This window comes from Loxodonta africana, chromosome 14 (assembly GCF_030014295.1).
Source record: "Loxodonta africana isolate mLoxAfr1 chromosome 14, mLoxAfr1.hap2, whole genome shotgun sequence".
NCBI classification, from domain to species: domain Eukaryota; kingdom Metazoa; phylum Chordata; class Mammalia; order Proboscidea; family Elephantidae; genus Loxodonta; species Loxodonta africana.
The window spans coordinates 88,402,052-88,427,576 of NC_087355.1; the positions used below are offsets into that span (position 1 = coordinate 88,402,052).

Genomic DNA, 25,525 nt, shown 5'->3' on the forward strand with positions numbered 1-25,525 from the left:
ATTCAACACAAAAGGCACAAAATAAATAAAAAATATTATTAAATAAACGGAAATGATGATTTCAAGCTTCGCGTGGAGTTGTATCTCACTGTTTGGTGACTGTTTCCAATTTAATCTGACAGACTTAGTCAATAGCACCCAACTGTTTAACTGAGGTAGATCCACATTGTAAAGAAAGCTGGGTCCCCTCCATTTTCTCTCTAAATTTAAGATGCTTTTACAGAAACAAAACTCCATCCTAATCATATGCAGAAGCAATGGCGGGTGGCACTACCTGAAGAAAGCTTAGAACACGAGCAGGTTTGCAAATAAAGTGTACACCCAAAACACACTCTCCATCAGCCATAAATAAACCTCAGACTGGAAGAAAAAAAGATAAAACATTTAAAAGTAACCCTGAAAAACGTCTCAAGACTTTCATACCAGGCCTTTTGACTGATGGCCACAGAGATGCAGAATGGTCCATCCTCTTGAAGCAGTGGGAACAGCAAAGTTAGACCAGTGAGAGAGAGAGGGACAGACAGACAGACGGCAGATATCCACATCACAAAAAGTTTCCCTTTTGAATGCCAGAGAAAAGACTCGGTGTGTTACGAGACAGGATCTTGAACTAACAGTTTGGGCTCGCTCTGCCCAATATTTTTGCATCTGACAGAAGTGTAACAGCTGATTAAGGCTTAGTTGAAAGTGGCATCGCCACCAAGCATCATGCAAGCATGGGGCATCTTCAAGACACACAGAACGGTGTGAAACCAAAGATGTTGAAGCCTCGGAACGGTAGTTAGCAGGAACTATCAATTTTATAAGTTAATTTTACAATCCACGTAGCAGGTGAAAAACCATACAGAGGTCAACGTATATAAATAAGTGTTTATACAGGACTGTCAATTTCACAAAACAGCACTGCATGGTGTCTATACCGCAAGCACGGGACATAGCCACGTAGGTCCACGGCACAGGTACACAGGAGCCCGGGACGCGACACAAGAGTACTGCCTAAAACGAGGCCCTTCGAGCTGCTCAGCTTCTCAGGAAAGTCAACTTTCAATGGTCACAATACATTTGGACTAAAAATGCCTTCTTGTGGGGAAAAGTTAAGAAGGGGCAAGATCCACCTAGGGAACTTTTAAGTTCATTTTTGGTTCTTTTAAAATTATTTTCTAAAAATAAAACTAGAAAAATGGAGAAAACCAAGGGCTGTAAGCCCTGAATACATATTAGGTAAGTAATCTGCAGTGTACCAGAGGTTCTGGATTTCGATACTACATTCTCTTCTTGAATTTAATGAGTAATTAGCCACTTTGCTGCACAGAAACTTAGTTATCCTTCAACCTTTTTAAAAAGTTAAAAACTCATTTGCCACTACAGTTATAAAACATGAATTTATGCCTTCAGCGACTACATTAAAATCCACTACCTAACTCAGGGCTCACGCTTCAGTTTAGTGCTCAACTATATACTTCAGGATTTTAGTCAGGCGTGTCTATTTGGCTTTGAAGAGGGACTGAAATTGTGAACCTCTTTAGCCCTCACTTCTGCCCAGGAAAAGGCCCGTCTTCCCAAAGGGAAGGCCTGGGGAGAAAGGAGGAGCAAGAGGAGTCACTAAGAAAGATTTTCTCCAAATTTTAAAAATAAAGACATTGCATTGTTTCCCCACTTAAACCCCATAAAGTCCTCCCTTGACAGGGAACGATGATTTATAACTAGACCATGAGCCAAAAAACTGCTAAAAGTTCACAATAGAACCTCGATTTCAGGCATGTCAGAGCTGAGTCCTCTGTGGACAGCTCCAGGTCACAGCCACACCTCGGGTCCCCAAGTCAAGCAACGCAGCGCTCCCGAGCCAAGCAACAGCAGGGTTCCAGGAGAAGGGGGATACGGCTGGATGGCACCTTGGAGCTGAGGACTTCACAAGCGTTTCACAAAGACAGGATTCTAATTCTTTTTGTAAAACGTAGTTCCACTAGAATAAATACTGTTGTTGAATGACTATGAGAACCAAGCCCCCAGGCTTTGCAGATGGTCATGGTCAAAGCCTGGCTAAGAGATTCCCTGACATGGGTGGGGACCCGGTCAGGGCCTGTGGGAAGTCATGCCATGGAACAGACAGTGCGTGCCCTCCCGCCTGTGCACTGGGCATGGGCAGCACTTTCCAGAGTCGGGATCTGAGGCGGGAGCCTCAAAGAGAAAGGGGCAGTGACTGACGTGTGAGGAGCCCAGGCTGTTTCCCAACAAAGCACAGCCTGGCGTAACTCTGTGAGGGCACTGCGGGCCTGGGTCCTCCACAGCTCGCTCAGGCCAGAGCACAAGGGGACCAGAGGTGGGCTTGGCGCCCACTGGACACAGCCCTCCCTGCCCAGAGTGCTCAGACCATCTCCAGGGTTCTAAGGTGCCTCCAGGCCCACACGAGCACCTCAGCTGGGGCCAAGGAGCCCAGTGGTGAGTCTGCTCTGGCTCCCCTGGCCGAGGGTGTGTGTGTCCTTGGGATCAGCCCACTGGTTGGAAGGATCGTAAAGGTTCAGAAAGCGCTGAAGGAGGGCAACCTCAACAAGTAGTTCCTGGAGAAACTCAGGGGAAGAGTTAACATGTGGGGTGGCAGCTCTAGCTCTGAACTACTTAAATCCAAGAAGATTATAAATAGATAATCCGGTCCCCTGCCGACCCCCAAAACAAGGGGGGACGTGCCCTTCCGTCACACCACCGAGCACACCTACTGCCAGCATGCCTAGATCTTTACACCGACTGGCAAGGCAGTGTTACCAAGAGCTCTGGGCTCCTCCATGCTCTCATCTGTCAATCATCCCTCATAAGCATGAAAGATGGTGGAGGGGCCCACCTGTCAGCTCACACTGACAGATCTGATGCCAACAGTTCATGCTGAGGACTGAGGGGCACCTTGGAGACCCCTGTCTCGGGTGCAACAGTGTCATCGAAGAACCACAAAGCATCCTTAGAGGCTACAAAGGACACTGGGCTCCTCGGAATCTGCATGCCACAGGGCACAAAGAGTATCAGACGCAGAGCAATGACACTCAAGGTCCTGCTCTCAGGAGACGGTGTGTTGGGGACCTCCCTGGATCAGAGCTGACTCTGCATGGGGCAGTGCTACCACCACACATCCAGACGTCTGTAAACACAGAGCCATCCACCTGTCCCCCAAGAATTAACTCAACAGTGAACCGACGGAGGTGCTTCAGAGCAGATGCCAAGCTTGAGAAGACTAGGGAACTTCAGGAACCGGAAGAAAGCCGCAAAGGCTGCAGAGGCCCAGCTGAGGTGACCCACCGCACGGCGCATGGGTGGGTGACCCGGGCACAGTGTGCAGATGGGTCGACCAGGCATGGAGCACAGGTGGGTGACCCCAGCATGGTGCACAGATGGGTGACCCACGGCATGGTGCGCGGGTGGGTGACCCAGGCACAGTGTGCGGGTGGGTGACCCATGGCATGGTGCGTGGGTGGGTGACCCAAGCACGGCGCGTGGGTGGGTGACATTTCTGACAGCAAAGTAGTTAATCACAGGGCAGGGTGTCCAGTCGTGAACACACCCTAGGATGATTTCCTGCTAGTTGGTAGAGATAGGTCATCCAGAGCACTGCTAGCGGGAACTCCTTCTTCAAGCCACAAGCAGTGGCCCTGAGTTCCCTCCTAACAAAGGGCTCTGGATTTGAACAGAACATTTTCTTTCAAATATTAGGTCATCATTAAATAGGGAGCGGTATTAACTCAAGGTTCAAAGTCAAAGGTCAGTTGTGTCTGCACCGTCTTCTGAGGCATGCAGCTATCTCGGCTGCATTATCTGCACAGGAGTTGGTGTTTGAGCACCTTCGAGAGTTTACAGACTGCACAAAAAGGAAGAAGCGAGCAGACGGAGCCACTTTCAACCCATTTGTAAGAAAAGCAGGAAAAAAGGGACAGGGAAGTGAAAAGCCTGTCAGGACAGTGGTCCACTCCGAGGTCTTGTGGCACACACTGGCCTGGGAGGGCAGTGCACGGTGCTGGGGGCAGGTCCTTCTGCTCCGCTCCTGCTGGCCTCTGTGAATGCTAGAATCTGGGAGGTGGGCGGCACTGGAGGAGCCTGGCCCAGCTCTTGGAAGAGTGGGAGGGCCGCCCAAGGGTCACAGTATGGCACGTTTTCAAGCCAGCACTGAACAGAGAGATGTTCACAATTCAGTTTATTTGGGCAACATTTTGGCTGTTTTCAGGGTGGGTCACTAAGCTTAAGAGCAAACATGAATCTGTGGGGAAGTCAGAGGTAGCCTTCATCTGCACTTGGTTTTTAACTAATAGGTATTTAAGAACCACCTTCTGTAGTGATTTGGCTGAACCAATACATTCATTTTAGACAATAAAATGGCAAAAGAATAGTACAGCTATCCCAAGAAGCGTCAGTGGGGACCACGGTGGCGTCGGTGCAACATGAACACACACACGGGTGGCAGGTGCAGGGTCACAAGTTCCTGTCTGTTTCTGACACCTGGTAGCATAACCACAAAGAGAATCACACATAGGGGGCTGGAGAACAGAGGTGCACACTTCTAACCTAGAGCCTAGAAAGATTGCGAGGCACAAGCACTGTTTCGGGGCTTCCTAGGATCTATGGCTTAAGCCACAAAGACAGTTTTCACACAACGGTGACCTCATGGCTTTACAAGGGCAGCTGGCCAGAGGGAAGCAAGGGGCTCCCCTCCCTCCCGTTACCATGGCCAAGCAGACCCATCCTATCCAAACTGTCCAATGCTGGACGGAACTAGAAGAAAACGCTTTGGGAGCCTTGGCAAATAACGAGGACAGAAGCAGATCAAAGGAGCCTTGGTGCCGCGATGGTTACACGCTTAGCTACTAACCGAAAGGTCAGTGGCTCGAACCCGCCAGCTCCACGGGAGAAATATGTGGCAGTCTGCTTCCGTACAGATTACAGCCTTGGAAGCCCTATGAGACAGTTCTACTCTGTCCCGTAGGGTCACTATAAGTCAGAATTCGACTCTACAGCAATGGGTAAGCAGATCAAGAAAGTGTTCAAAAGGTTCACAATTAATCCTCTTGAGAGTTAAATGTTCGGGTCTCAGGGAGAGAGCATATTAACAACAGGCTGAAAACTTCCTTCCAGAAAAACAAGAAAACAAGTGTAGTTTGTCCTTCATGAATGGTCAACAGACACGAAGCCCTAGAGAAGGGCAGAGTCTAGTCCACACAACTCTAACATGTAATACTGAAAACTGACAGTCGCTAAAACAAAGCACAGTGGGCTCATGTCCTCTCCGCCACCATAAACCTATTTACAATCTTGTCAGACAAGCACAGCAGATGCAAAGCTGGGACAGTCAAAAGGGAGCTGTTAAAAAATCAGTGCAATTGTTCTGAGCTGAAAAGTTTCCTTACAAAAGAGTCGGCGCGCCATTTCAGAGCGCACAGACACTGCGTTCCGAAAGCCACACGCGCGCACGGGGTCTACGTGGAAAACGCCAGGCCGGCCAAAATGGCCAGGGTGGCGGTTAGGGAGCATATCCTCGGTTCCTTTGGGGAAAGACTCAAAATATAAATAAAATATTTGCATTCTGAAAGTGAGGAGCATGAACACCGAGAAAGCTTCTGTTTATCGTACATTCCTTTTCTCGTGAGCGGGAGAGATGAGAGGTCACAGGAAAATTTCTTATGGCTTGTCTAGGCCACTGGGATTGTCCACTGTCAGGATCAGGTCAACATCTAAAGGTCCTTCTAATGGAATTGCCTCAGGTTTAGGAAAATGCCCATGAAAATCCTTTCAACTGTCCAACAGGTCAAAAGTTACTTTGGAGAGCTACGTCCAGGTTCTGATGACAACGAGACACAAGCCAAGTGCTCCCACGGTCACATGCAATCTCGAGAGAGGCCGGCCCTGCCCCAAAGGCCTTGAAGCTGCATGACGCTTGGCTGGTCTACCCTTAACACGTTGTATCAAATATAGAATCTGACTGAAAAACGGCCTTGTAAAAATAAAATTTAAATCACTCGCAGGCCAATGCAAAATCACATTGCTGCATATATAAGAAAAACAATTCATCCAGAAAAATTACATTTGTGGCTTTCAAAAATAAATCATCCAGCAAGCCTGAAACACTGGGTAATTTATAAACACTGGGGGAGATATTTGCTACCATTTTCATTAGGTACCACATGCACTGGCGTATTCACAAAGGCCAGATCAAACCAGGGCAGAAAGGACGAAATAAATAGCAACGTTTGCATTTCACAACAATAAAAATAACATACGACAACAGCCTCCCCCCCCCGCCCCAATCCCGCTGCAGGAACAGAACTCAGGCTGTCTTATAATGAGCACTCAACGACCCGGGTAAACTTCAGTAATAACAGTGATTACGGCCAGCCTCAAACAGCACAGAAAGCACGCCCTGTTTCCAAGGATTCCCCTCTCAGGGCAGTCAACACACAGGTGGGGGCTCCTGGTGGCTGCAGAGGCTGCAGACATTCCTTCTAAAGGAGAAGCCTCCTTGAGGGAGTGTGAGAACAATTCCAAAGAGCAATATAATCTTGAAAAGAAGAAGCAGACCCTAAAATGTAGTATCAAAAGTGTTATGTAAAGACTTCTCAAAACAGGAACACACACACACACACACACACACACACACACACACACACACCCAAAACTAAACAATCCCTTCCCAAAAGTACAGGTATGTCCAGTTTTAAAAAATTTACCTACAGATCTAGGAAAGTCTGAGCTTACAACACACAAACAACAGGATGGCATCTTAGTATCACCAAGGCGGCTTATACAAAATGGTGGCTGGAAATAGCTCCCTTGGGTCATCATGTAGTCAGTCCAGAGGGAACCTGTCTAGTGTAATAGATAGTGGTAAAAGGATGGGTGTACATTAATGTTTTTAAAAAGCAAGTATTTTAAAATATACTAGGTACAGTGCCAGTATAGGAATCTAATTGGGAAACCTCTTTTAAAGAGATGAGATAAACCCCAGTTTTTCTTTCAAATAAAACCCAGGTTTTCTACATTGCGATTCACATTCAGTTTGCTTCAAGCAAGGCACACCTTACGTAACAGTAGGTTGGGGACAGAGCTAGGGAAAGGGCCCCCCTCAAATCTGTGAATGGCCCTGCGCCTTGGGAGACCAGCCAAGCTCAGGAGGATGGTACCATGGTGAAGGTCTGTGCCCAGGGGTCCCACAGAGCAGCCACTAGGTACCCTTCCATGGGGGGGGGGTAGGATGGGCAGCACAACTGGAAACAGCAGTGGGTGGGGGTGGGGGGGATTTAGACATATCCCACTACACTTTGAGGTCTCATGCAGTCTCAAAATTTAGGGAAAAAGAAGCCTCGGTGTGATGGTTTTCCTTCATTATTAGAGCACAAATTCCAATGATGGAGGGGCTGGGAGAATTTGGGAAAAACGATCATTTACCTGAGAAATTTTGATTACAGCCATTTGAATTCTGAACCATCAGAAACGTGTGGGCTAACCCAACTGGAGACATTTGGTCTATTCATGTCTTTACTATGAAAAGTTTTACCAAAGTATAAACAAAAAAAAACCCAAACCTGTTGCCATTGAGTCAATTCTGACTCACAGTGACCCTATGGGGTAGAGTAGAACTGCCTCATAGGGTTTCCAAGGAGCAGCTGGTAGATTCGAACTGCCAACCTTTTGGTTAGCAGCCGAGCTCTTAACTACTGCACTGCCGGGGCTCTTCTCCAAGTACTGTGGCCCACCGATAAGAAAACTTTTCCTTCAAAATGATCTAAACAAAATTAGACACCCAGGCCTGGGCCGAGAGAATCTGACTTTGAAGGTCTTGGTGAGGCCCAGGAACCTGCATTTTTAACATGAAGCCCCTCCCCCACCACACACACAGACCTGTTGGGGGTGGTAGGCCCACACCCTCTGAAACTCATGGTTCTAGATGATTCTGAAATGGCTGAAAAGTAGCCCAATTTCAGGCTTTAAAATGTTTATTATTAAAGGTTCCCTCCTTAGCTTGAACGCCCCTGGTAACTGGAGCCAAGAGCGTTGTCTGTACCCTTCTGAGAACAGGAGAAAGTGCCACTTGCCAGTAAAATGACAGGAAATTGCAACATTTCTTAGAGCAGAGGCTTCTGTCATTCAAAAAGACAAAAAAAAAAAAAAGACACAGCAAGAAGAGACTAATGCCATTGGTGAGACCCTCCGTGCACACAGACACACACACACTACTGAGTAGACAGCATCATAAATGATCACCATCCTTTTGCCACCTCTGCCCACACCCAGGCAGTGTCACCTGGGCTCCCTGCCCCCTCCCAGCAGCGAGGACAGACATGGGTATCTACCCCAGCAGGAGGCATGGGCGGCCCCCGCCCTCCCTCCACCGCAGTGCCTGAGGCCCACATCAGGCAGGCAGGGCTGGAGGAGCAGGGAGGGGGCACCTGGAGATCACAAAGCAGCACTAAGGGGGTCAGGGGGCCTCCGCCCCTGGAGTTCTACATGGAATATGGATTTGAGTCTTAGGAAAATAGTGTGCAAGGACAAAAAAACCCCTTCGGCCAAACACAGCTGGTCTGTTGTGATCCTTTCTGAGCTGTCCACTATCAGTGCAATGGTTTACAGATCGGCAAACCCACGTCTGGGGCCCAGGATGTGAATCCTAACACAAGTGTCCTGTCTTCCGAGGCCGCACCACTGGGGGCAGGGCTTCGTCACCAATTGCTGGCCTCTTGCAGGATGCAGAGCCGTCCCCCCGAAAGGGGACGTCTGCGGCTTGCTAGGTATTCCAGCATACAGAGCCTATGAAACACCACACACAGACAGGGTACTCCCTAACACCAATTCGTGTCCTGGGAACAGAAGAATAAATAAATTCCACTTGTGCTTAACCGGCCGAGCAACAGGGGGGATGAGGACAGGGGACCGGCGGCGGGTGAAGTCACAGGCTACACCATCTGCGCGGAGGGGAGGCAGGCCGCGTCACATTGAGTCAATTGCGTATCCCTGTCCTCAAGCACTAGGGACCGCCAGGTGAGGTTCAGCCTCCAGGCTCCACAATGCTCTCGATACGCTAAACAGATCACAAGAAGCACCCCGTAGGAAATAAAATAAAAAACAGCATCTACCTATCACATTAATACTGCAAACCAGATATATATATTTTTTCTCTTACATTAAAGACATAACAGTGAAAAAGGATTGTACTGTATTTATCACCACAGACCCGTATTCTTAAGAAACTTTGGAAAATAAATGTCACAGTCCTAGAGGACAAATCTTATGATTAGACTGTCGGTATATTGGTTTTTTTTTTTTTTTTTTTTCTTCTTTAAATAAACTTTTATTAAAATGGCACTTGTCTGCCAATCTCTCTGGACCTATAAATGCTGTAAACACACGTGGCCTGTCTCCTGCCACCACCCCTTATGTCAAGTGGAGTAAAAGGACAGCAGTGGCAGGACAAGGGCATCTGTGGCCATGCCGGCGACCCACCAGGGCCACTTGGAAACCAACTTCAGTGATGACATGGGGATGTTCACGGCTTTAAAACCACCATGGTGTTTTGTGTTGCTTTCACCTTCTAGAACACATTCGCAGCTAGTTTGAGCCCACCCGTTTCATAGAGAACCATGTGTTAAAAACAAGTAAATTGAATGATCAAATAAATTAAAAATGTTTTAAAGCCCTGAGTTCATAGATTGGTTTTAGGAGAATTTTTTTTCTTTTCTTTTTTAGGAAAAATGGGACTTCTATTTTTAATAAGCAGCTTATAGATTTTGGCAAACCATACTTCCTACAACAACGGGGTCTCATACAGGTCTGCAGTTTCAAAATCCGAGTTTGAAATCTGGGACGAAAGGCATTCTGGAAAATGGAAAATCTAATAAAATAAAGGACATCTCATGTTCAATGCTGGCTGTCACGGAAGGGCTGGGCAACTGTTGGTCTGAGTGTAGCTGGTCTCATGGGAATCCAACTCGGTACACATCGCTAAAACCCTAAAACACGTCAAGCAAAGTACATGGTGCGAAGCGTGTCTTGGTGGACCTGGACAGCCTTGGCCAGGGCCTGGTGGTCGCGTCCGTTGCTCTGCCCAGAGGTATGGCTTCCTTCCGCACTGCAGGGACAAAGAGAAAGGGATGCAGCCTTTAGGGCACTGTGAGGTTAAGTGCTGGCGGGTAAGTGACGCTCTGAAGCGTGTCATGTGGCTGGCGAGCAGCAGTGAGGTTGAGAGACCCCAGGTCTGCCGGCTTCAGAAATGGACCTTCGGCCTGAAAAGGTGCACTTGGACTCTGCCACTCACCTGTCGTGTTCCTTGTCCACCAGATGGTACCTGGCCCGAAAGGCCACCAGGTGAGCGTAGTAAGCCGGTGCAGGGATGGACACAGAGCGTGTGCAGCGCACGTAGGTGTGACACAGCTGGTAGGTCAGAATCTGCAGCTCGTCGGAGGAGAAACGATTGTCATCCCACAGGACGTGGTAGTGGGAAGGTCTGCTTGTTCCCTGGAAGCAGAGCAGAGGGTCAGGGGCAGGCTCGCAGGAACAAGCCCAGAGCAGCCATGGGGTATACACGGGGGACCCCGTGGAAGGACACTCAATGCCACACTGTCAAAGAAAAAGAGCATCAGGACCATGTCCATGAGGTGACCCGTGTGTGTAAAACAGAGACCACAGGAGAGACAGAGCAGAGTTTTAAGTTGCTGTTTTGAGGATGGCTGTGTTTGTACATGACAGGTTTTCTACAAAGTTTTATTTCTAAGGTAAGGAAAAAAAAATCTCCAATAAAAGTTATGTATTAATGAGAACAGTTTCTAAATGGGTGTTTGAACATGAAGGCTGTGTGATTGTATGTGGTCTTGTCATCTGAAGTCTTTAAAAACTCAAGGAGGCCAGAGACCACTGCCTGGCCAACGCCCACTGGCTGGCTGCCGCACCCGCCCGGGCAGTACCAGCCACACAGAGTGACCCCCGTGCAAGGCCTTCCTGCTGAGTCTCGCTGCCCCCTGCCCACAGTTCACTCTAGGCAGCCTCCTGGGGCTGGGCAGCCGGACACCAGGCTCGTCCAGCGTCTGACCTTGTGGAAGGGCCCTCAGCTATCAGTGGTGGCGTGACGCTCTTGCCCTGAAGTAGCCTGTGCTCTTGTTTGTTTCCTAGTTAGTGTGTGTCTCTCTGGCGGACACCGGAGTGTCCCCTGAGCTGCTCACCACGTCTCCTGCACGTGACCCCAGTGCCTGCACATGGTCTGTGCTCAGCAAGTGTTTGCTAAGTGTGTGGACAACAGCCCAGAGACCCTGATCTCTGACCAGAGTGTGGGGACCCCCCCTCACCTGGATGCCAGCGTGGCTGCACAGGTAGAAGTCAAACTCGGTTGGGTGGGTGATTTTCGTGTCCACGGTTGTGCCTGCTGGAATGTTTCCACTTTTTCCAACCTTCAGCAACACAGGACTCTCATTAGACACGGCCAGGGCCCAGGGCAGAGACAAGTAAAACAAGCCCGAAAACGAGACCACGCCACCCGCCTTCTGATACCGCACCTTGCTGGCCAGAAGTGGCCTCATTTCCGAGTCTTTAAATTGGTCAAGACGGGTGCTTGTGGCCAGAGTATTCGAATGGAATTACGCTACTAGCCGCGGGTAAGTGAGCTAGCGTTCTGTATGGGACAGGGCTATTTTCTCACATCTCATGGAGGCCGATGGAATTTACTGAGGAATTTGCACTTAGCACTTGAAGAATCTTCATGATGTGAGTGATGTTCTGACTTGAGGTCATGATGGAAACTGTCACCAAGTACAAATGGGAAAACGCTCTGGACAGGGGACACTTGTCAGGCTCTCATCTGTGCACAAATGTATATACTGAAGACCGACCTGCCAGGAAGCCCCCAGCTGCAGGAGCGCCGACGGGGGCAGAGAGCAGCTGGCCTCAGCAGAGGCCCCCGAGGCTGGGGCACGAAGGGGCGGGAGCCACAAAGGACCCTGAACCACAAGTTTAAACTCTAGGGTCAAAAAGTCACCAAGATCCAGTCACTGCTAGCGCAACTCACCCCAAACACTAGTCAATGATTGCATATTTTAAAATGTGCAACATTTCAAATATTTGTACAAGGATACTGTACCCCCGTGCACCTTCAGATTTTTTCAAAATAAAATATTTGAAAATAGTGGCCCCTCTGTACCCCTCTTGCTGATTTCTACTCCCCCTTCCCTTCCAAGTTGCAAATCTCAAATTCACACTTTATTTTTCCCACACATACTTGTTTATTTTTGCTACATATAAGTATCCATAAGCTTTATACTGTGTTGCCTTGCAGGTTATAAAACTACACATGAGTCACATAAACACATTCTGCTATATATTACAACTTTGAGATGTATATATTTGATGTAGCTGTGTGCCCATGCAATTGATTCCAGCTTATAGCGACCCTATAGGACAGAGTTAAACTGCCCCACAGGGTTTCCTAAGCTGTAATCTTTACGGGAACAGACAGCCAGGCCTTTTTCCCCATGGAGCGGCTGGTGGGTTCGAACCACAGAGCTTTCGGTTAGCAGCCAAGGGCTTAACCAGTGTGCCACCAGGGCTCCTGATACATTTGATAGCTGTAGCTTATTAATTTTCACTGCTGCGTTGAATACCCACATAGGACTGCATCACAGCCTATTCTCGCAGTAGTATTTGGTTAGTCTTTTCGATTTTTGCTTCTACAAGCCATGATGCGGTATTGTTCTTACGCAGGCGTGCGATCAGGGTAAATGCCCAGAATCACCAAATTGCATTCCAAGTTGGTAACATGCACCCCACTGGGAGCGTGTGAGAGTTCCCTTCACAACAACGCGTTCGCCCTGTGTGAGGACCAGCCTCCGTGCTTTGCACATGCTAACTCAGCAGCTGTGTGTGCACCTGGCTGGCTGGCCTTCAGGTTCTCTGCCCTTAACCACAGCCCAGTACTCCCACCCTTGCCAACACTGGGTATCAGCAGGCCAACCTCATCGCAGGCGTTAACAGGTTCCTCCCTTTTCCTAGTCTCTGAAAGAACTTTGCCTGAGGTATTCCTGGAGGGTGTGGCAAAACTTGCCTGTGAAACTCTGTGGACAACCTTATAAAATGAAATGAGCTCAGCGGTTTTTCCCTTTTCTCCTGTTCTCGGCAACACTTTAATATCATTTACTCCTTGAAGGTTTAGTAAAACTCTCTGGGCCTGATATCTTTTAAAGTGAGAGGTTTATAAAAATTATTATTGGATCAATCAGACGTTCTATATTCTTTTCAGTTTATTTTGATAATTTAGGTAATTCTACAAATATCTATTTCTTCTAAGTTTTCAAATTTATTGGCATAATGTGAACAATATCACATTATAATTTAAATAATGTATACCTTTATCTGTAATTGTAGTTACACTCTTAATATTGTTTTAACTGCCCTTTTTTCCCCCCTTGTTGAATCTTGCTATGGAGCCCTGGTGGTGCAGTGGTTAAGCATTAGCTACTAACCAAAAGGTTAGCGGTTCGAACCCACCAGCTGCCGCATGGGAGAAAGATGTGACAGTCTGCTTCTTTAAAGATTACAGCCTTGGAAACTCTATGGGGTGGCAGTTGTACTCTGTCCTATAGCACTGCTGAATCAGAATTGACTCAATGGCAACAGGTTTAGTTTCGGGTTTTTTAAGTCTTGCTAAGTTTGGCTGTTTTCAAAAATTGTAGGTTTTGATTTTATTAATCTGCTCTAATGCTTCTTCATTTCTGGTTTCATTATTTCCTATTCTGGGATGGTGGATGGGGGGTGTAGGTGTTGCCTCGAATAAGCAGCCTTCTGGAACCTGTCTGACTGCTGGCAACGGAGGCCTAGAGGCCGAGGAGGAACAGGTGAGCAAGCTCCTGAGTGCTCCTGCTTTGCCTTGACCCCTAGGGAATGAGGTCTCTTATTTCCAACCTTCCTGCATTTTTAGGCTTATTTTATGTTCTTTCTTGTTTTAGGAAACACTGGAGGCGAAGTGGTTAAGTGCTACGGCTGCTAGCCAAAGGTTCAGCAGTTCGAATCTGCCAGGTGCTCCTTGGAAACTCTATGGGGCAGTTCTACTCTGTCCCGTAGGGTCGCTATGAGTCGGAATCGACCTGACGGCACTGGGTTTGGTTTTTTTTTTGGTTCTTGTTTTACAACAAGTACAGAAGCATTGTCTTAGCCGCACCACATGAGGTTTGATACGAAAGTGTTTCGTTTCTGTTCAGTTCTGATTACTTTGTGATTTTTTTTCTTCTTTACATGTTTAATGCAGGAGTTACTTAGAAGTGCATTTAAAGTTCTCAAACTTCCTTTCTACTGTTGATTTAAAATTTAGTTGTGTAGTGATCAAAGAATGTGGTTTGTACAACACTGAAAATTAGAAATCTCCTGAGACTTCCTTAGTAATCTGATACTAGGTCAATTTTTATAGCCCTTCTGTTTGAACGTGGCGGACGTCTGCAAGATTCTGTCTACTCATTAGATACAGTGTGCTCATTTCACTCTCCCAATTTTCAGTTTTTACTAATTTTTACCTGTTTTCATCTATCAGTTTCTGATACACCAAAAACAAAACCTGCTGCCGTGGAGTTGGTTCCGACTCACAGGACCCTAAAGGACAGAGCAGAGCTGCCCCGTAGGGCTTCCAAGGCTGGAATCTTTACGGAAGCAGACGGCTGCATCTTTCTCCCATGGGGCGGCTGGTGGGTTCCGACCGCTGATCTTTCACTCAGCAACCGAGGGTATAACCACTGCACTACTAGGGCTCCTTAGTTTCTCTGATATATATAGATGTGTTAAAATATTCCTCCCTGATTGGGGATTTGTCCATTTCTCCTTGGAATTTGGATAGTTTTTGCTTCACCTTTTTTTGCATTACGTATTTCAGGCCATGTTGTCAGGCATAGCCAAGCTCAGAGCGGCTGTATCTTCTTGCTAAAGTATTCTTTTTATTGTGACAAAGTAGCCCTTTTCTCACTATTAGCTCTTAACTACTGTTTTGTCTTTCACCCATTCAAGGAGTCTTCAGTGTGTCCATGCCCTGGGTTTCTGGGGCGGTGGCCGCAGTGGGGCTAAAGCTCCACGCTGTGTCCACATGAGCCCACCAACCCTGGCCCCATGTGTCTGTCTCATGTCCTCCCTTCTGGGAGATGGCTGACTTCCTAGGCAGCTACTGTCATGGTCTGCATTTTTAAGACTATGTGTCTAGGGTGGCTTTATTTTTCTTTATGAGTTTGGAAATAAAGAATACACTTTTAACCAGAGGACACCTAGGCTTCTTTGGTGTGGAGAATTCTGACATTCCATCTACAGACCTTGCTTCTCCCTCTTCCTGTGAGATGAACACGGAGCATCGACAAACCCCCAGTCTCTCACTGCCTCCTCCCACTGGCCCCCAGATCCTCAGAATAAGCTGCTGGGAGCGACTGTCTCACACCCTGTTCCCCCTGTGCCCGCATCTCAGATTTACTCCGTTCTAGCCAGTTCTTTAGGACCACATTGCCCACTGCCATGGTTTCTCACAGGTTTCTTTTTTTTCTTTTCTTTTTGGATACAAGGCCTCTCATGCCTGGACCTAACCCGGAACCTCTGGGATTTACAAATCAAAGCTCTCACCAAGCGAGGGCGGCCCTTCTCTGCCCCCTGGGGCCAAGTTCCCACGAAGCCCTCTCAGAGGGCAGACTCCCTGATCTGGATTCTACTGGCAGACACTCTGCGAGAGGGCCCATCCCCCACACTGAAATGCCCTGTGCTGGTCGTGCCTGGCAGCCCCAGGCGTATGCACCCGAGGACGCTCACCCGCTCGTTCTTGTCGGTGCAGAAAAGCCTCGTGTGGTGCCTCTTCTGGACAACGATGAAAGTAATCCCCGGCTGGTAGTCTTTCTCCAGCTTAATACACGCCTCGCGGATGGCCAATAATTCATGGTGGAGAACCTACGAAAGAGGAAGAGGGGGAGAAGGAACAGTTTTGAGGATTATTTTATTTTTAGGAACTCCTGCTACCTTAAAATTACCTAACTTGCCATTTGGTACAGTGTTGTTGTTGTTAGGGGCTGTCAAGTCAATTTCAACTTACAGCAGCCCCATGTGACAGAGTAGAACTGCCCTGTAGAGTTTCCTAAGCTGTAATCTTTATGGTAGCAGATTGACAGGTCTTTCTCCCACAGAGCCACTAGGTAGATTTGAACCTCCAACCTGTTGGTTAGCAGCCGAGCACCTAACTGCTGTGCCACCAGGGCTCCTTGCTGTCTTAAAACTAAATTCCTTAATAACACATGCCTTTTAAACAAATAGTTGTGGCTAAGTCTTCTAGTTCTGGACTTTTCCTTCCTGAGCTTATTTCTTCATCCATTCAACCTCTCTTCCAAGGCTGCTCTCACTCACAGCAAGAGTGGATGTGTCTCAACCGCATGGCAGCTCCTGGCCAGGGTTCTATGATTCTGAGAGCTAATACAACCAAGGTTTCACGGTTACGTGGTTTAAATTAGGTATCACATGAAATTACTTAGCAGAATATCTAGAATGTTTTAAACGCTCAATAAACGGCACCTACTATACACAGTGGAGCCCTGGTGGCACAGTGGTTAAGAGCTCAGGCTGCTAACCAACAGATCGGCAGTTCAAATCCACCAGCTGCTCCCTGGAAACCCTAGGAGGCAGTTCTACTCTGTTCTATAGTCGCGGAGTCAGAACTGACTTGATGGAAAAGGGTTTTTTTTTTTTCATACAAGTAGCAATGAGGTGCTATAGGAGGTGCACAGGAATACATTAATTCAATGACCATTCATTAAGCCTGTGTTTTTGCACTTGAAAGGAATGGGGGGATTGAGTAGAAAAAACATTGGCTCAGGGCTGAACCTCGGTTCAAATACTAGCTCTACCACTAAGTAGCTGTGTGGCTTCGAGAAAACCACGTAACCTCTCTGATTCCCACTTTTTCCCTTTTAAAACTGGAAGTCTCTTACCTTGCAGACTTGCTGTAAAGGTTAAAGGAACATTCAAAGCACCTGGCACGTACACGCCAGGCACACTGGATACAAAGGATGGACACAGGTCTCTGCCGTTACCACCTGTCTTCACATCACGATGTGAAAACAGCTACACAGAGACCACAGGCCTGAGATGTTTAGTGACCATCCTAATTAAATATTGTGTCACAACGTCTTAAGAACGTGTCTTGGGCTCTGAGCTCGGCATGTCCACTGTGGCCATTCTGTTGGTATTCAGCACGTTCACAGGGTGAGGACAGAGAAAGGCACAGTCCTCTCCCCTCTCAATGGGGATGACCATGACACAGGGTCAAAGGGCTGGTGAGCTCACAAGGACAGAGACCTAGACGGTTTGGCACAATAGATGCGTCCAAGAGGCAGGCACTGGGTGGACTCTGGCCCTGAGAGGGGGTGGAAGGTAAATGGCACCACCCTGCTCATCAGCAAGCCTGGGAAGCTGCCCTGCAGACAGCCAGGTGAACGGCGCACGTCTGAGAGCAGGGACAGGTAATGCTTGGGGGTTGGGGGGCCCACCTGCTGGAACTGGCCCTCAGAGACGCCATCGCGGTAGAAGATGATGCGGGTGGGCTTGAAGCGCGTGGACTTGTAGAACTGGATGAGCAGCTCGCGCACCATGGCGGCCAGGTCCTGGATGATCTCCTGCCGGTGCTGCTGTACCCGCACGGTGGCGCAGTAACGGTTGGGGTGGGCGTCCATGCTGCCCACGACCTGGGGGACAAGGAGGGCTCGTCACCGTCCCGAGAGCAGCCTGTCCGGGGTGTGCCGGAGGAAGGGGGTGTCTCCACCCTGCGGTCCACACCACAGTAACCTAACAGTGGCTTGTCACACGTGAACTCCCTCCCTTCATGCTGTGTGTGTGTGAACAGCATTCACAGACACGCTCCCAGGAATCAACAGTTGGCCACATCCACGATAAAGAATAGACAATTAGTCAGAACCTTTATTCTTCTCGTGATTAGCTATGGCTGAGTGACACCAACCCAAAGAAAAAGCAACTGGTGACAGTTTCCCTAGTTTTTTTTTTTTTTTAAGGCTAATTGCTTTCCCAAAGCAGTCATCACATGTCAACACCCACACACCCACACACCCACACCCACACACGCACACACCCCAAATACCCAACAGCCGCATATACCACTCCTGGCAGCCCCCAGAGGCACACTCTCGAGCTGGAAGCCCAGCTCCCATTTATTGCCTCAGCCACAGATCCCTGCAGTCTCCTGGCCAACCCAGTTCTGAGGAAGGCCCTCGGCTCCCTGCAGCCACAGTCCAAAACACCAGCCGGCGCGAGTGCACAGCTCATTTGGGGCCTTTGGAGCAAAGGTCCCAGTCCCCTGAAGGCAGTCGGCGGATGCCGCTCCACCTTCTCGGCACGTGGGTAGAAGCCAGGTGTAAAGAACACACTTTTAGCACTGTGAGGACGTGTGAAACCAAGAAGCTGCGACGCTCCCATTTTGATGAAACTCACATAACTCAAATGAGCAAGGGTACTAAGCCTTAAGCACTTCTGAGTGTTTTTTTAAAAAGACACAGTTAACAGCAACAGTTACCTTTAGGAGACTGAAAAGAAAGCATAAAAAGAAAGATGAACCTCTAACACTGATTAGTCTATATTTAGCAGCATTTTATAACAACGAAATGACATGCCGGCATACAACTCGCTGTGGCATCTGCCCAGCAGGCCGTGAAGCCATCAGGACCACCTGAGCTGCAGGTGAGGGCCAGGCAGGGCAAGCCCACCTCCCAGAGGGCTTGTGGTACTGACAAAGCTGGCTTGGTGCGGGGCTGGGGCTTTTGGCCACCTGAACTCACACAACTCTATAGCTTCTGAGGACTTACCTAACACCATCCCCCCAAACATGGGTTTTCCAAGAGACCTTGATCTCACCAACTGTAGTCTAGTAAACATCAATGCTGCCCAGGACGACACCCAGCCAGATGGGCGGGACAGGGACAGTGCCACTGCTGCACAAGGACCAAGCCCTCAGCCCTGCCCATGCCCCTAAACCACCACCCCCACTTGCATCTCAAAGGGTGATAGGTCCCACACAGAGGAGGGCGTCACACTCACTGCAGCAATCGAAGGCTTCTTCCCATCCCCAGCAGGTGGGTGGGTGACGTCGGCCCCCAGGAAGATGACCGGTTGCTGGAACACAGGAGGCCTGTGGAAGGAAGCAGGCTGTCAGAGGCTGGTGCTCTGGGCAAGCGACAGCCCCACTCCGCGGGCTGGGTCTTCAGTGAGGCTGAGTGCCACGGTCACTTTCTGGGTGTGGTGAGGCTACTGTAAGGTCCCTGGGTAGAACTAGTTAATGAGCTCAGCTGCTAATCAAAAGGGTGAGGCTTGAGTCCACCCAGGGGCACCTCCAAAAAAAGGCCTGGTGATCTATTTCCAAAATATCAGCCACTGAAAACCCTACAGGGCACAGTTCCGCTCTGACACACATGGGGTCACTAGGAGTGGGAGATGACTCTGTGGCAACTGGGTTTTTAACGGTATTGTGGTTATGTTTTCAGAAAGGGTCCCTTATTGCTTAATGGTACACACAGAAATAGATAAAGTGGCACGAGGTCTGAAATATGTGTCAGAATAATTGGGTGGTGTGGGGGGCAGGGCGTACATGGAACAAGCCTGGCCAGGGACTGATAACAACTGAGGCTGGGAGTCATTCTGTAGCCTTTTTTTATAGTGATAAAAATATATACAACATACAGCAATTTGACAATTTCTGCCTGTTATATGCTCTACCTTTGCATGTATTTGAAAATTTCCAAAGTGAAAAGGTTACAGAAAAAAAAAAAAAAAAAAGGCCCCATGGTTCGTTACTCCAACTTTGACTTGCAGGCTGGCTCTAGACGACCAAGGCTCCCGCCCTGGGCACTACTGACGTCTGGGGCCGGATCATTTTCTGTGGTGGGGGTGCCCTGTGCATTGTGGGATGGTGAACAGCATCCCTGGCCTCCACCCACTTGGCGTCAGTAGTAAACACCCCCGCCCCATCCTGACAATCAAAAATGTCTCCAGACATTGCCAGACGTTCCTGGCGGTGAGATCGCCCCCAGCTGAGGAGCACCGTTCTAATCTCGTTTCTCTCGTCTTTGAAGCGCCTCCCGGGGGTCCCTGCTCTGAAGAACACTGCACATGCGCAAGGCTGAAAGCCAGCCTGCAAGCTCACAGGGCCTCCCTCTTCTCCTCTGAAAAAGGCGACAACAGAAGCGCTTACTCGTGGGGTGTTTCCGGGGAGTGCATGAGTTAATGCGTGCCAGGTGCTTCCAAGGTGCATCAGAAACACTGACTGATACTATTACCACCACGGCTGATGTTCCTGCTGACGGTGAGCAGCAGACACAGGGACCCCCACCTCTGCAGCTGAGCCTCGTGAGACAGGCTGGAAGCTCGGATTTGTGCACACACCAGGAATCCCCTACCCAATACCCCGTCTCCCCGTCCCGTGGTCCCGGGCTTCCAGGCTCCCTGTCCTATAGCTGAGGGTGTGGGCATTCAAAGGGTTTCTGAACCAGAGTTAGTATCCACCTTCCTATAATTTTTACCACTGGCTGGTCCTAGTTCTACTGTTTGGTACCGAGGAAACGGGATCCTTTTACACGACAGACCAGGATCATCACAGAAGAAAACTGAAGCCGCTACACCTTGGGGCATGGAAAAGGAGTGGTGGGATAGGATTCTTTGCAACCAAATGTTGGGCTTCTCAGCAGTCAGTGCAAAGGCTAAGGGGACCAGGGCATGGGACTTGAGGGCAGGGAAGGGGAGCTGGTGCTACAGTTCACACCCACACTGGTGGAAGCATGGTTTTCAAACTGTCTCCTGCATCCTCACCACTGATGCCTGGGGAAAGAGGGTGAGGCGAGGGCACCTGCCCAGCTGGGGCGGTGCAGAAGCTTGTGTGGGCATCTACCCAGCTTCCCGAGCATCCTTTTTGCTCCTTGGAGGCACTGTGCACCCTGAAAAGCAACGTTGCTAGGCAGTGGAGCACCTCTCAGGGACAAGGATGTACTACAGTGAAACCTGTGAGAGTTGGAACTCATTGTAGCTGCCTTGTTTTTCCAGGTCACACAAGTTTTCTGTCTTTGACAGGGTGTAGTCTTGCCAATTCCCTATCCCTCGTTTTAGTGGAAAATATTTGAGTTTCCTTTCTCTGACAGGTTTCCACCTTCCACAGGTTTTGGCTTTCGCAGGTTGTACTGTAACAACGTTACAGTAACAGTGTTACTGTAACAATGTTACTATAACACGGAAGCCTAAGTCATGTGCCTGTCTGCCACGCTGCGTCTACCCATGTGCGACCAGGGGCCTTGGGGTCTCAGTCCTGCTGAGCTGGCTTTGGACTCCCATACCCCATCCTCGCTCTCCACCAGGACCCAGTGGGAGACAAGGCACATGTTCTCCCACTGCCATACCTACCGCCTCTCCTGACGCCATGTCCCGTCTCCACACCACGCTCCTAGCTCCAACTGTCCACTCAGAAGCTCTGCTCGGACGCCTGGCCGACACCTCAGCCAGTCAACATGCCTGCCTTGACCTCCTGACCTCCCTGCAGCCGACGCTGACACAGCCTCTCCAGTGGCTCAAGCCAGAATCCGTGGGGCCAGCCCAGGCTCTCCTCTTCCATTCACAGCCCCATCCCACCTATCGGCAGCCCCCCAGCTCTGCCTTCAAACCATCCCAGACTCGGGGCACCATCCTGCCCTGCTGCCGCCTGGTCACTAGCACCTCCCCCCCGGATGGCACAGAGCCCCCCCTGCAGCCTCAGAGCACACATCAGAGGGGCAGTGTGTCCACGCATAACACTTCAGTGGCCCCTTACCAAACAGAGGGGGGCCTGTCCCCCCAGTGGCCCTCAGGCCCTGCTCAGGCTGGCCTTGGCCCTCTTTGCACTCCCTGCCCACGCTCCACCCCTGTCGCTGGGAGAACGACTCCCAGCCCTCTGGCAGGCCCCCACCGCAGGATCCTTGCATGGCTGTGCCCTCTGCCCCAGATGCTCTTCTCAAAGGCTCCACAGCTCCGGGGCCCCTGCCCTCCGTCCCCATCTCTTTCCTGGCACCTGGTCACACCTCAGCCACCTGTAGATGCCCTGGGTTCCCTACACACCACCAGCAGCCAGCAACTGTCTTCCTCACTTTTTTACCTGCAGCATCCAGGACAGTACGCAGTACAGGTGAACGAGCACCGTCCACCTGTGTACCCTCCACCATACCAGGGATCAATCGCAGTTAGCCGCCCATGCTCCCAGCCAGCAGGGCCAGCCTTACCTGCCCTGGGGCAGCAAGATATTGTTCACGCCGCCCAGCTTGACGTTGATCTTCAGGCAGAGGTTGGACAGGGTCTGCGGTGTGGTCCTCTGCACGTTCTTCATCTGCACGCACTGCGTGGCCATTCCCAGCACTGTGTCTCCCACCCGCTTCACTTCAGCTGCAAAATGCAAAAGGTGCACGTCGTCAGCTAGCTCCCAGCACACCCACGCCCGCAAAGGCACAGAGGCACACAGACGTGCCACCACAGCAGCTTCACTAGGCTTTCCTTTGCCTGACCCAACCTGTAACTGAGGCTGTCAAGGGAGTACGGAGCAAGGGGAGGGCAGCCGGAGCACCTGGGCTCAAGTCCTGCCCCAGGCCCGCATGGCCTCATGTAAGCCTCACCCCTGCTCCGTAAGGGAAGCTGGGTGGCACATCTCATCCCTCCAGTTTAGCCAACTTACCCAGGGCCACAGGGCCCGGTGGGCAGAGTCCAGCGAGAACTGAAGGCTTGGCATTCACCGGCTGGGAATGGTTCCTCCTATCACAGCACTCACAGCAGCAAGCAAACGCACAAGTAGTCAAAAATAAAAAACCCGGCTCCCTTCATGTCCTGGCCAAATGCAAAGCCGACATCAAAGAGCTGCTGAGGCTCACACCCTCTACTCCTGGGTTCTTTCATGAAGCAGCTGGTCAGCCATGCGACTCTGTGCACACAGGGTACGTGCCGGGGAATACGAATAGGATGGGAAAGCATACGGCATTCTCTATTTCTGTTTTTTTTTTTTCTGGATGTGTGACTTGGAGAGCAGGTGCAGGGCTTCCATGTGGCCAGGATCCCTCACTGCTCTGAGGGGGAACCTGCCTGAGAACGCCAACAGGGTCTCATTGCTGCCCTCGCCCCATGGCGCCATGCACTGTGGGGCCCCACCCACACCCTGCGCCAGAGCACTGGGTTCCCTGAGCTATTATCAGGGCCCAGACAGCACGCACTCCCAAATCACAACGCCCCATCTGCAGCTCCCCCTGCTGCCCTGTGACTTCCCAAAAGGAGGGACTGTGCCTTGTTTATCCCTGTGTCCTCCAGGGCCTGGGGCAGCATCACAGGGCCCAATAAGCTTTAGGTGAACTAATGGGTGGTCCCAAGGCATAAAGGACGTTGATGAACTTCCAGAGAATTCCGAGGTGGACTCAGACATGGCAAACAGAGGACAAGCCACAAGCAGAGGCCGGCGATGGCACCCTTACAGAGCCTCTGCGCGCACTGAATGGTCGTTTCTCCGTCCAGGCAGCACTGGGGTCGGGTAGCAGGGGCAAGGCGATCACCCACATGTTGAGACTCTGTGCGACCATCAGGAACCACAGCCCCAGACAAGCTGTGAGGGTGGCCCTGAGATTTACGTGGCAGTGGTCAGTGACAGGAAACCCCGGTGGTGTAGTGGTTAAGTGCTACGGCTGCTAACCAAAGGGTCAGCAGTTCAAATCCGCCAGGCGCTCCTTGGAAACTCTATGGGGCAGTTCTACTCTGTCCTATAGGGTCGCTAGGAGTCAGAATCAACTTGACGGCACTGGGTTTGGTTTTTTTGGTTTGGTCAGTGACAGGGTCCTCCACGAAGGGGCTGTTGCTGCAGCGGACATGCCCAGAGGCCCCTCCACAGCTATCAGGGCCACCCATGCCTACCATAGACAGGGGTCTTGCCAGGCAGGATGACCACCACCAACTGCAGCCCAGCATAGGTGTTCTTCAGGTGCCTGAACATGGGTTCCACGCTGTCCGCTCCCTGGGCGTACTTGCAGAAACAAGGCTGGCCCTGGATGGGCATGCCGGCGTCTCGTGAGATCTTCCTGAGCTGCTCCGTGAAGGACCTGCAGGAGAAGGGCCGTTACAGCTGACGTGCACGGAACCCCAGACCAGCCAGGGGCCCTGCTTCCTTCAGTAAAAACTACCAAGACATTATTTATTGATGTCAGAATCTATGTTTGAGTCCTGGCCAAAGCCAGAAACAAAAACGGCATCTCCTAAAACATGTTAGCTCACGGAGGTTAAATATGCTAACTGTATCTTAGGGTGAGGGTTAGAACCCACCCAGCGGCACTACAGAAAAAAGGCCTGGCAATCTGCCTCTGGAAAGATTACAGACAAGAAAGCTCTATGGGGCAGTTCTACCATGTAACACATGGGGTCACCATGAGTTGGAATTGACTCAACAGCAGGTGGCTTGGTTTCTTTTTGTTGTTGTTGTTGTTTGTTTATACCTGTAGGTTACTATTTACCACTAAATAGAAGACTCTGAATTGGTTCCACGTCACTACACCAGCTGCCAATGCTCACAGTGTGCCGTGGAGGAGACACTGTCCTTATAAAGTGACACCCTGAGCAGCTGTCCCCTCAGCAGGGCCAGACCAGCCAGAGGCCGTCCCCACACTCTGGGAAAGATATACCCAGAAGCCCTAAGCACATGAGTGCCCTGCATTTTCAGGGGGTGACTAAAATTATTAGCTAACTGCCCTTTTGGATATTTTTCCAGTTACTCTAGTGTGTACCACGTGGACCTGGGTGACATAATCGCAGGAGGAAGAAAACCACAAGTGGGGTAACGCCAGTGGCCGGGCCAACGGGCCTCTGAGGTTATGGTGCGGGAATGGGCAGAGTAACAGCTTCTATTTTAAGCGTTAGAATAAAAACAGCGCTGCCGTCTGTAATAAGGTAAAGAAACTCAGAGCCAACCTAGCCAGTCAGTGTACAACTTCACACACGTTGGTGCAGTTACAGACACGTGTGTGTGGACCTGTATTTATGTCTATACGGTAATTTACCTCGGGGCCATTTAGCTCCTGGTAAAACAGAACAACAGAGCCAAGGACAGAAATAGGGTGGAAAGCCACCAGGCGCCCTGACTCAACCTGTTCAGCGTGATCCCCAAGGCCTCCCCTGGGCTCCCAGCTGGCATAGAAGGGAGACCCTGTGCTGCATAGAAGGAAGACATCAGCTCTCATCGAACAACATGTTTTGCCGGCACCGGCTCGTCACCACCATGCCCCCCTCAATGCCCCCATGCCTGCTCCACCCATAGGCTCCCAGCTTGGCCCCCACTTTCCTCCCAAGGCAAGCTGGAGAAGTCTCACTTCCGCTTTTAGTGTGTTTGGCACACAAGCACCAGTGACAACGCTGTGTTTTTATGGTGTCTGGCACCAGAGTCAGGGTCACCTCTGAGGCCGAAGGGCAGCGACCCAGTTAATCAATGTGTCTCTGTATGGCTGCGCTGACTGTCATGGATTGAACTGTG

General features: G+C 50.1%; 1 protein-coding gene across 2 annotated transcripts in view; it reads right to left on the reverse strand.

Moving 5' to 3' along the window:
* The window catches only part of AGO2 (argonaute RISC catalytic component 2), a 107,323-nt gene continuing 81,798 nt past the window's right edge, over positions 1–25,525 (reverse strand). For both annotated transcript variants that reach the window (XM_064268119.1, XM_010588519.3), the window contains exons 12-19: positions 23,920–24,104; positions 22,257–22,416; positions 19,060–19,150; positions 17,502–17,696; positions 15,778–15,912; positions 11,304–11,405; positions 10,280–10,479; positions 1–10,093 (exon numbers count right to left, since the gene is read on the reverse strand). In XM_064268119.1, the coding sequence (XP_064124189.1) occupies positions 9,985–10,093; positions 10,280–10,479; positions 11,304–11,405; positions 15,778–15,912; positions 17,502–17,696; positions 19,060–19,150; positions 22,257–22,416; positions 23,920–24,104 (1,177 nt within the window). In that variant the 3' untranslated portion in view covers positions 1–9,984. The remainder of the gene's footprint in view (positions 10,094–10,279; positions 10,480–11,303; positions 11,406–15,777; positions 15,913–17,501; positions 17,697–19,059; positions 19,151–22,256; positions 22,417–23,919; positions 24,105–25,525) is intronic.